Source organism: Phaseolus vulgaris, chromosome 1 (genome assembly GCF_051622355.1).
Source record: "Phaseolus vulgaris cultivar YP4 chromosome 1, ASM5162235v1, whole genome shotgun sequence".
In the NCBI taxonomy this organism is placed as follows: Eukaryota; Viridiplantae; Streptophyta; class Magnoliopsida; order Fabales; family Fabaceae; genus Phaseolus; species Phaseolus vulgaris.
In genome coordinates, this window is record NC_143498.1 from 54,342,326 (window position 1) to 54,353,859 (window position 11,534).

Genomic DNA, 11,534 nt, shown 5'->3' on the forward strand with positions numbered 1-11,534 from the left:
TGAATATCATGTCATCATCCTAACGACTGAGACGAATTACATTTTCGCATTTCATGTGTTTTTGTTTGTATTTCTGTTTAGTGAAGACATTCACCTATAACAATGATACATTTTTACAGAACTAATCTTTGGAATTCATGCGCATATTTTGCATATCAGCTCATGTTGAGAGGTCTTGTTGTAGCCTAGTCAAGGAGTAATAGGCCCCATTTGATCCAATTCTCAATAGCTCTGAGTGCGACCCTTGTTCCACCACCTTCCCATTTTTAATCACAACTATGGAGTCAACACTTTGTATTGTTGACAAACGGTGAGCTATAACCACACATGTTCTTCCAACCATCATTTTCTCCAATGCCTCCTGCACCAGATTTTCTGACAGACCGTCTAGAGCACTTGTTGCCTCGTCTAACAGAAGGATTGAAGGATTCTTTAGTACTGCTCGAGCAATTGCTATCCTCTGCTTCTGCCCTCCTGATAGCTGCACTCCTCTTTCTCCACAGTAAGTATCATATCCATCTTTCATTGAACTACATCACTTAAACTGTGTTACTAAAGGCAACAATGTTTTCTATGTTCTTATTGCAAAGAAAGGTTAAAAAGAGTAAATAGTACATGAATTCGCATAGAAATTACAAAGTGTCATCTATGTTAAGTTCATTGGCTTTTACTTGCAATAGCAAATCACTTAAGTTTGCTGATAGAGCAGTTATAACTTATGATTATAACTGGTAGAACAGTTATAACTGATAAAACAATTACAACTAAAAAAGTAATTACAACTGAACATCTAAAATATTATATGAGATCATATTTATCATCTAATAACTTTTACTGTAATGGTCTTAAATGTCATGCTAACAATGATTTCTGATTGGTTTAGTGAACAAATTTTAACAGGCTCAAGGCATTGAAATTACTTCTATTTAAAATAAAAAAGAGCTAGAGTCTACCTTATAAACTCATGAGCATTTGAAAGACGTGTGGCCTTTCTTATTTCATCTTCTGATGCATCCTTTTTCCCATACACAATGTTGTCACGTATAGTTCCTGCAAAGAGAGTTGGCTCCTGACTAACCAAGGCAATATGTGTTCTCAAACTTCTCAAGTTAAATTCCCTTATGTCACAATTGTCTATGGATATGGATCCCTTCATGGGGTCATAAAATCTTTCGATTAAGCCAATGATGGTGGATTTACCCGAGCCACTTTGTCCCACTAATGCAACTGTTTTGCCAGCTTCAATATCAAGATTGAGGCCCTTGAGAATCATTTGCTCTGGCCTTGTTGGGTATGAGAAAAAAACATCTCTAAGTTTTATATGGCCCTTCAAAGTATTTTTACACTTTCTATGCCTAGGATCTTCTGGTTCAATCTCACTTTTCCTATCAAGTATTGCAAATACTGAACTAATGGCTCTTCCACTTTTAGCTATGTCAGAAGTTGCACTTGCTGTCTCTGCAATTTGCCTACCAGTGCCCATCAAAATGAGGAAAACTTGCAAAAGATGTTTAGATTCCACCAGCCCTTTATTCAATAACCGGCCTCCATACCAAAAAGTCAAAGTTATAGATGCTGTTGTTACAAAATATGAGACTGACAAAATGGAACCTGAAATCCATGATTGCTTGATGCTTTCCTTCTTAGGGCCTTCCATAGAAGTTCTGAACAAGTTCAAAATCCTTTTCTCAGATGAAAATGCAGCAATAGTCCTGTGGTTAACAGTAGCTTCCATTGCCAATTGACTACCTTCTCTCTGAGCCCTTCTTGCTTTTCCTGCCATATTTTTCATGAGAATGTTTTTTGAGTAGAAACATGCAATGATCAAAGGCTGCATTGCAATCATGACAAGAGCCACCCTCCATGTGACAATTAAACTAAGAACAAAAGCCAATAAAGCCATAACAGAAACATTAACTAACAATGACATTCGTTCTGCAACAAGGGATCTAACCAAGTTGGCTTCAGTTGCCAAACGAGCACAAATTGCTGCACTGCCATTCTCCTCTTGGTCAAACCATCCCATCTCAAAAGTTAACACCTTCTCTAGCAAATTTTCTCGCACCCTTTTTAGCAAACTCTCCCCCATAATGGTAAAATTGTAATGCTGAAGGAGGCCTGAAATGAAGTAGACAACAGCTATGCAGCAGAAGATGGAGGAGTACAACCTGATTTCTGATTTGATGCGAGAGTCATCTTTTATGAAGTAGACAGATGCAACTATTCCCAAGCAATAGGAGTAAATTGGTTGGCATATTCCAGAGCCAATGGCCCCTAAACACCCAAGCAAAGCATGTCTCCACTCAGGGGAATTCATTCTTAGTAAATGCCATTGGGAGAAGTTTGTATGAGAAGATTTCTCAAAGTTTTCCATGTTGTAGTCATCAAAGCTAGAGTCTACAACACTGATTGAATATATGGGACTAAATGGCTGTGTTGAGCTAAATGCATGATGAGTTGGGCTACTTTGCCATCTCGAATTTTGGCTTCTATGTGTACCGGTAGAGTGCTGGTTCCAACCCACAGTAAGATTTTCCATAGCTAAGGGACTCTTGTTTATTGGATGCAATGCAATTTCGTTTTGACTTGTTGCTTGTTGAAGCTGTAGCATTTTTCTGTAAGCCCCTCCTTGTCCATTGTTCAGTTGGAGTAATTCATCATGGGAACCACATTCAAGGACTCTTCCTGATTGAAGAACTACTATTGAATCAGCATTGCGAATTGTTGAAAGGCGATGTGCTATGATGATTGTTGTCCTTCCTCTAGAAGCCTTATCAAGGGCCTCCTGAACTAGTCTTTCGGACTGTGAATCCAAAGCACTTGTGGCTTCATCAAGTAGTAGAATTTTGGGTTCTCTTATTAAAGCCCTTGCAATGGCAATCCTCTGCTTTTGCCCTCCAGACAACTGAGCACCGAATTGTCCCACCTGAACAACAAATTGAAAAGTCCTAAGCAATCAAATTGAACAAAATAAACAATGTATGTATAGTAAAGTACAAAAAGTTTAGATGTTGTCATCGAATTACAAAACTAATATGCATGACCATTTTTTTTACTTTGATAATAATTGCCTCAGAAGTCTTATCTATCAAGATTTGTACTTAGTTATCAGTAAAAGCTTTTATACTCAAGGCTCATAAAATTATTGTCTAGTTAGGATCTTGCTGATAAAAATCAAAGTGATGAGAAGTATGGAATGGGACAGAACTCGTAGCTTACTTGAGTTTCATATCCATTAGGAAGTTTGACAATGAAATCATGTGCATTTGCTGCCTTTGCTGCGCTTATAACTCCATCCATTGAAGCTCCTTCCTTGCCAAATAGAATGTTCTCCCTTATGGATGTTGCAAAGAGAATTGGCTCCTGATTTACCAGTCCCATCTGGGACCTTAACCACTTAGGATGCAGTGTCTGTATATCATATCCATCAAGCAATATCTCACCATAAACAGGATCATAAAATCTTTCAAGCAAAGAGATTATAGTAGATTTCCCAGAACCACTCCCTCCAACTAGACCCAGTGTTTTACCAGCCTGCACTTTCAGATTGAGTCCTTGGAGAATCAGTGCATCTGGCCTTGATGGGTAACTAAACTCAACATCTTGAAATGTGATTTCTCCTCTTGCATGAGTTAAGACCTTTCCTTTTTCTATATAAGAATTTATGCTTGGCACTCGATCAATCATCTCAAAAATTCGGGTAGAAGCTATTGTTGCCTCTAATATGAAACCAAGATTTGGGAGTGCACTCATCAGAGACCTGTCCATTTTAAAGTTAACAGACAAGGAAATTAGCAAATGAAGTCCCATGAACAAGAGAAGCACATATTTCTCCAATTCAACATTAGTTAAACATCATATAAATTCATTTTCCTTTTAGTTTTTGGATTGGAAGTGACATTAGTTCACTTATGAGTAGGCTCGTGAATATATAAGGGACCCACACTTATTTTGTGTCCAACCATGTTATTAGACTATTTTTTAATGTGTTCAACAAAGTTTCTGCATTTACATCCTATTTAGCATAAACACTGATACGGATACATACATGTAAATATGTATAATCTTTAAAATGTAAGACACGAAGACACGGATCTATAGATTATATAATTGTGAATTATGAATTATATAAATTGACAATAAAAATCTGTGTACACAAGTATGTTTCCGTTTTTTTTAGCAAAAATATGTTTATCATGACTGTTCAAAAGTATTTGTTTCTTATTTTTATAATCATAATAAAATTTTATACAATAAGTTTGAGTTTTTAGAAAATTAATGTATTTTTCTATTTTAAAATTGTGTTATAACCGTGCTAGAATTGTCAGAAATTCAATAAATATTTTTTAAATTAGACACTTCACCTATACGTATCCTATAAGTGTCGTATGAGTGTTGATGTCTGATATATATGTCTGACACGGACACACCATTTAAGAGGCGTGTTCGAGCCTCATAGCAGATATCAACATGTTCTCCCAATAACCTGTTAAAGTTTGAAAAATTATTGATAATACTCACAGTCCTCCCCAAATGATGCATATTTCAGCACAAAACACAGGGCCACCACTTTCTCCTTTTGTCCTGACAAGAACACTACCAACCCAGGATTGGAATGCCCAAGTAGCATATAGCAACCCAATGCTACCGATTATCACTCCCTTGATTTGACCTTGTTTTATGCCAATCTCCATACTTTTTTCAAGACCCAAGTTGAAAGCTTTTATTGTTTGCTTCTCACCCACATATGAATAAACAGTGCGTATTGATGAGATTGCTTGTTCAGCTATGCTGCCAGCAACTCCATATGCATCCTTCATTTTATTTCCCAGCTCTTTCATGGCCTTCCCAAATATGATTGCCGGCATGATCATCATGATTGAAAATGGAAAAGCAGCCACTGCAAGTCTCCATGAAAGGAAGAGTGCCACTATGAAGCTAGAGAAAAAGGCTGAGAGGTGACCCAGACAATTGGGCACCTGCAACAAACACACATAAATGATTTACCACTAAGAGTTCATCAAAACAAGGTGGAAGGTTCTATAAATAATTGAGCATGCATACCTTATCAGCTATGGTATCTTGGATTGTTTGAGCATCAGAAGTTATGGTGGCAATAACTTGGAAAGTTGTGGAATCAGTTTGCTTGTCGAAGAAACCAACCTCTTGCCTTAGGACTGATTTAAGATACTCAATTCTCATGCGGGAAGTTTGTCTCTCTGCAGTTCTTGTCCAACACACCCCTTCTGCAAAATAACATAAACACATGCACTCTCTTGAAATCAATATTCAACTCTTTCTGTTTTTTTTCAACCAATATTGAGCTCTCATTACATCAGACTTTAAAGCTTAATCAACCTCATAAAAACAGCTTATAAAATAAGGTTTACATACTCTAATCTACAAAAAAGTGGAACATGAATTCTGAAAATTTGAAAAGGGGAATAATTACTTTAGCTGTACAAGGTTTTTTTCACATAATGTTTTACACATATCCATGATTTGCTACACAGTAAAAAGCACAAAGTTCAAAAACCCTAGTTATCATTAACAATGGAAACCAAATATCTAGAATTGCAGCAGTGCTTACCTATAAAGGAGGATAAAGCAACCCCAATTGCAACACCAAGCAGCCTTAGAGCGTACTGAAAGAATGATGACAGAACTTTGTCAGAAGCAAATGAAAGATTTGGAATATAAAAAACTCTATTCATGCTGTAGAATGCCATCATAACTAACAGCAAGAGAAAGTAATGCAACCATGGCTTCAGTGATGACCTCACACACTAATTACCTTGTCTATAACATGGTTGGACACAGAATGTTCAGATCCACCTTCATAATCATCTATCAAACTGCCAAGAACAAGCATTGTCATAGGGGTTTGTAGGCCACCCCCAATGCAACCCAATGTCCCAAAGAGTAACAGAAATTTGTCCACTCCATCTGCATAACGAAAGAATCCACCTTTGCTACCCATATCCTGGTGGGATTTCTATGCATGCCACAAAAATCTTAACTTCTTCAACACCCTATTCTGTATAATACCTATCTTTGAACTTGTTTTTAAGTTATTGTAATTTTCTATTTAGAATTATGGCCACATGGATTGAGCTACATACATGATTTTAACATTTGCCGGCTGCACTTGTTTTCTAATTGCGGATTCCTCAATTAATTCCTTGTCACTAAGAGACATCATGTTATAGTTTGATTGAACAAGACACTATGATTATATTATTTTTGTATAGTTTTAATCACAAGAGACACATATAATGTCCACACACGAAAGACGAGGAAGATGGGTTACAATTCTGCATAATTTTGGTTAATTAATAGAGTAGGAAGATGAGTTAGAATTCTGCATAATTTTGGTTAATTAATAGAGTGCATGTAACATCACTAAATTCATAGTACGTCATGTTAATCATACGAAAATAACCATTATTTTTTCACTTTTTTTCAATGAATAATCTAATCAATCTCACTTACACTTTTGTGTTATGCATTTCCTTTAGCTTGGAATGATGAGAATAGAAAAAATTAAACTACATAGGACAAATGAAAAAATAGGTTAATGTGTCCAATGTGGGAATAAAAAAATATTTGTTACCATAAAAATCTCTAACTCCCAGGCAATAAGAATCTTATGAATATTTTGTTCTAAATAATTTGTTTTTGGAAGTGCAGGTAAACTAAATCACCTTGAATCTAAAGAACATTAGGAGAACAACATTTAGGTGCTGTTTTAAAAACAAAAATAATATTATGAATTTCATAGAAAATATTAATAGTTTTTGATACATTCTTTATTTATTTAATTAGTTATTAATTTACTCTAACCATGTTTTTAATATTTATTGATTAAGTATGACCTTGAAAAAAATGTATCATGGATTTTGTAAAACGATAAGTAATTTTAAATATACTTTTCTCGAAAACGTAATATATAAATTAAATCTTTTGGGTAGCCCTCAGTTTTGGGTTGAATTTTTTGAATTTGGTCATCGAATACAATGAACAGGTTAGGTCATTTGTTCTGATTTTTAAAGTTGTGAATTGAATTTGTTGGTGAGATATTTAATTTTATTAAAATCACTATTTAAACTTATATTTTTTTATCCATAAAAATTAAATACATGTTAAAAAATTTAGAACAACAGTGAGTTGTCGTACTTTGTGACAGAAGTAGATTCTCCAAAAACATCTATAGCAGGGGTTTAGAGAAGAACTAAATGGATTATGGATTATATAAATAAAAGTGATTAATTAGAATAAGGTTTTCTACGAAGGAAGACGCATAAAAGAGAGGGTGTCCGTACAAATGGTGTTTCCAATGAAGTTCAGTGTCCAACTATATAAAGACAAATGTTTATTAATTAAACATTATGATACTATTTCTACTGAAAAGTTTTAAATTTATAATATAATTTGTTATATAATTGTTATCGAATCATTTATAAATATATATAAACTGGTTGGTATTTGACGAGTTAGTCTCGGTGATCGACGATATCAAAACATATTTCAAGACACTTAATAAATGACATTAATGATAGTTATGAGAATTTTTTTTAGTCATGTCGGGATTATGCGGATAACATCTCTTCAAATATACAAACATATTCATATACCAATATACCTCCCTATAAATCTTATAAATCAGGGAGCACATTACAAATCAATGAACAACTGATATTCAGTCTATCACAAGTGTCAGTGACTAAACACTATAAAAATAAACTCTTTGCAGAGTTTAATCAATTTACAAATATACACTTTTTACCCAGATTACTTACTTGAGCATCGAAGTACTTTTTCATATCAACTTCGACTCAACGTTAACAATCAAGAGAAAAAACTCGAAGAATAGAACGAAGAGACAACCGACACGCCAATAATTGTACAACAAATTTCAGATAATATTTAACTCACTTTGTTTATGTAAGTACAATATAATTTTACGTATGAATTAATAGTAAAAAATAATAATGAAAATTCTAAATTAACTAAAAATTATATACAATATATAGGTGGAGAAACTTATTTTATGAGTTAATTATTTTACAGTGTTGAGATAAATTTCGAATAATATTAGATATTATATATAGTTTAAAAATTTGTGAAAGAATTAGACATAAACCGAAAGGTAGAGAGAAACGTATATTTATGTAAAAAGTATTTAGTTAAAGGAAGTGATACGTGTAAGGGGGCAACCGTGTGACCTTGATTGCATCGAAAAGTACATCCACCACGCATGTCTTCTCCTCATTACTAACAAATAGACAACCAACCATTTTAAACCCTAAACCAACATCTATCTTCAAAAATTAATACCTTTTCTTCTCACTATTATATAATTTTAAAAATGTCTTAATATTCAAAAGAAATTCCCATTCATCCACAATTTACAAATTTCTTCGTTACAAGAGAAGTTTGCATCGTCAGAGCTTGTGTATGAGAAAAATATTATGGGTGGTTCGATAACAATGTTTTCGTCGGTTGACCTGGGTCATTTTTATGTGTGGCTTGTCTTCACGAGCTAGGACACCTTCGTTCTACTCCGTTTGTGAGTACCTGAAAAGAAGTGAACAAAGGGGCGCCCTCGCGGTCGTTTGCACTCCGACGATCAAGTCAGCTAGTGAGAAACATCAGAGGGTGACACATGAATAACTAGTACTGTGTTGCCCTAATTGTCTGTGCGTACAGTGAGTGCATCGTGAAACAATTAGGGTTTTCGTGACTCTGTGTCAACTGTGAGAATTATAGCGGGTGACAGGATATATCCAACAAACATTCTTTAGAATAGATTTTAAATGGCTTTGATACTATATTACGAAGTGAATTTTAAGTTTAACTCAATCCCATAAAACTGGATGAGGTTTGCATGCACTTATATACAATGAAATATTTTTATATAGATGTGGGATCTCCAACATTATATAAAATTGATAATAAAGATTTATATGTATAAATATATGTTTTAAATTTTATTTTTGCTAAATTTTTTATTTTTTTTAACAGAAAAATAAAATATTTGTTCCGTTAGAATAATGAAAGTGTGGGAGTGGGTACAGAAAAAGTCATATAAATTCTAGAATTTAAAAAAAAAAATATGTGTTTTGAATATTTTGGATTGAGTTGGAAATAATGTGCAGTTAATGTGAGAAAGAGAGAGAGAAAGAGAGACAGGATACGAGGTTTAAGATGGGAAGGGGAGTGACGTGGGAAGCATCAGGTGGTCCAGGTGTCAAAACCCCAGAGAATCAAATGAGGAAAAGAACAGGTGAAAAAATCTGACAGAGATGTGAAGGTGGTGGTGCTGTTGAGTTCTTTCTCTTTCTTTTTCTTCTGTAACTGAAAGCTACACAACAACATTAAATGGTGTGTCAAAAATATCATGCTCCACATTCACCACAACACAAACAAAAAAACACCACACTACTAAGGATTTTTTATCAATCAAGTTTAACTTATCACAACAAATTATTAAAATAAATAAATCTTAATAAAAATAATTATATTATTAAAAAATTGTCTTATTAATTTTAATATAATCAAATTTCAATTAAAGTTGAATCACCTTTTATTTTATTTGTAGAAGTTGTCACCTGAGACTCGGACATGTCTTTTAAATAGTGTGTCGGTGTGTTTGTGTTGACACACGTATCTGAAAGAGAAAAAACAATTTTATTTAAGTCTTTATATTAATGAGTAAGTTTAGTTAGAATTCATCAATTATTATTATTTCATGTTTTAAATATTTACTATATCTTTACATGAATGATACAAGGGTCATTGATGATTACTTGTCTTATTAACGATTGATATGACTGTTGACTGTTGTGTGGTTTTGTTCCCTACACAATAAGTCATCAAGACATTGATATGACTGTTGACTGTTGTGTGGTTTTGTTCCCTACACAATAAGTCATCCACACATCTAAAGAATATCATTGATAAGTATACTATAAACTTAACTTCACATGTTACTAATTAAATATCTACTAACGCGATTTTTTGTATTAATCAGGTCATAGCGTGAATATAACATCCTAAAAGGTTGATCCAATTTAAATTTTTAAAATCTGAAGTGGATGACACTAAATGTTTGTAATTTTTGTCTTTATCTTTTCATACGATATTCATAAAACACGTATTAGTGAAATGTGTAATTTAAAAAATACATTTAACACGATTCTAACACTATTAAAAAAAGAAAAATATATAAAATTTTTAAAAATTCAATTTTATTGTATAAATTTTTATTATGATTAAAAAAAAATAATCTTCTATATATTATTCCAGAGAAAATAAAAACATTTCCAGGCCTATATATATATAAAAAGGAATATAGAAATAACCATCAATGGCCAAAACACAGTTTTCTATTTTATTTTACCTAAAAAAGGCTCTTGATTTTTTTAAACAACAATCTCGTTAAGAAAATTCAAGTTAAATTAAAAATGTTTATGTATGAATTACTGTTGAATCGAATAGCTATTTTTCTTTTTCAACTTCAGTTTTAATAATTTATTTATAGATGCAGCAGATCTTAAGAGACCAATAATTATATTTTAAGAAAATGTTAATTAATTAATTAATTAATTTATTTATTTATTTATTTATTTACTCGAGGCGTAATAAGCAATAAATTTTAGGTTTGTCAGCAAAGTCTTTTTCACGATTCACAGTGAAAAATTAAATCTCTGCAAGCATAATAAAAGACCCAGCTATGCCAACGATTTGACAGTCATGTTTTCACTGTATTAAATAAAGGTAAACCTTTATTTGGTACTAAAAGAATTTGAAAAACTAAAAAGGAAGAAAATAAAAAATAATCTTGCAATTCATAAAACCCATTTTGTATTTTGGTACTAAAAGAATTTGAAAAACTAAAAAGGAATAAAATAAAATAAAAATTTACAATTCATAAAACCCATTTTGTATTTTCTTTAGTTCCACCAATTAACATCTTCAATTTTACATAATTCTATCTTTTTCTGTTCGTTTAGCTTAATTTCTTCTCTACCAAACATTAAAAACTAGCTCATTTTTACCTTAGACTTAACACAAACTACAAAAACTTCATTAAATAATAATTAAAATAAAATAAAATTAATCATTACATTAACTAAATTTAATTTTAAATCTTAAACTCTAACCAAAAATATTATTTATATTTAAAGCAATTTCTGTGTCTCTATAATGATTTCTAATAATAATTAATTATTTTAACTTTTAAAATTAATTATATTTTGATAATTTTCTTATAATACACCTACACAGATATAATAAAATTAATTTAATTTGATGTTCTTTTTAGTGCACATACACGAACGTAGTAAAATTAATTGTAATGTGATGATTTTCTTTTTAGTGCACAAACACAAACTTAGTAATTGTGAAAAACAAACAGCTATGGTTTTCTATGTTGTCCATGATTGAGGTTTCTGTGTTGGTAAATAGTTCATTCCAAAGCAAAGTAAACACACTGCATTTTAGTAGCAGAAGCTAGAAGGGAACAGAAGTGA

General features: G+C 32.4%; 1 protein-coding gene across 1 annotated transcript; it reads right to left on the reverse strand.

Annotated features, from left to right (window-relative positions):
* Window positions 1-97: 97 nt before the first annotated feature.
* Window positions 98-6,038, reverse strand: LOC137815198 (putative multidrug resistance protein). Its single transcript, XM_068618279.2, has 7 exons — window positions 5,795-6,038; window positions 5,591-5,645; window positions 5,065-5,246; window positions 4,522-4,979; window positions 3,220-3,760; window positions 954-2,926; window positions 98-530 (listed from the first exon to the last, which is right to left on the reverse strand). The coding sequence occupies exons 1-7, from the start codon at window positions 5,978-5,980 to the stop codon at window positions 161-163; spliced, it is 3,765 nt and encodes a 1,254-aa protein (XP_068474380.1). The 5' UTR covers window positions 5,981-6,038; the 3' UTR covers window positions 98-160.
* Window positions 6,039-11,534: the final 5,496 nt, after the last annotated feature.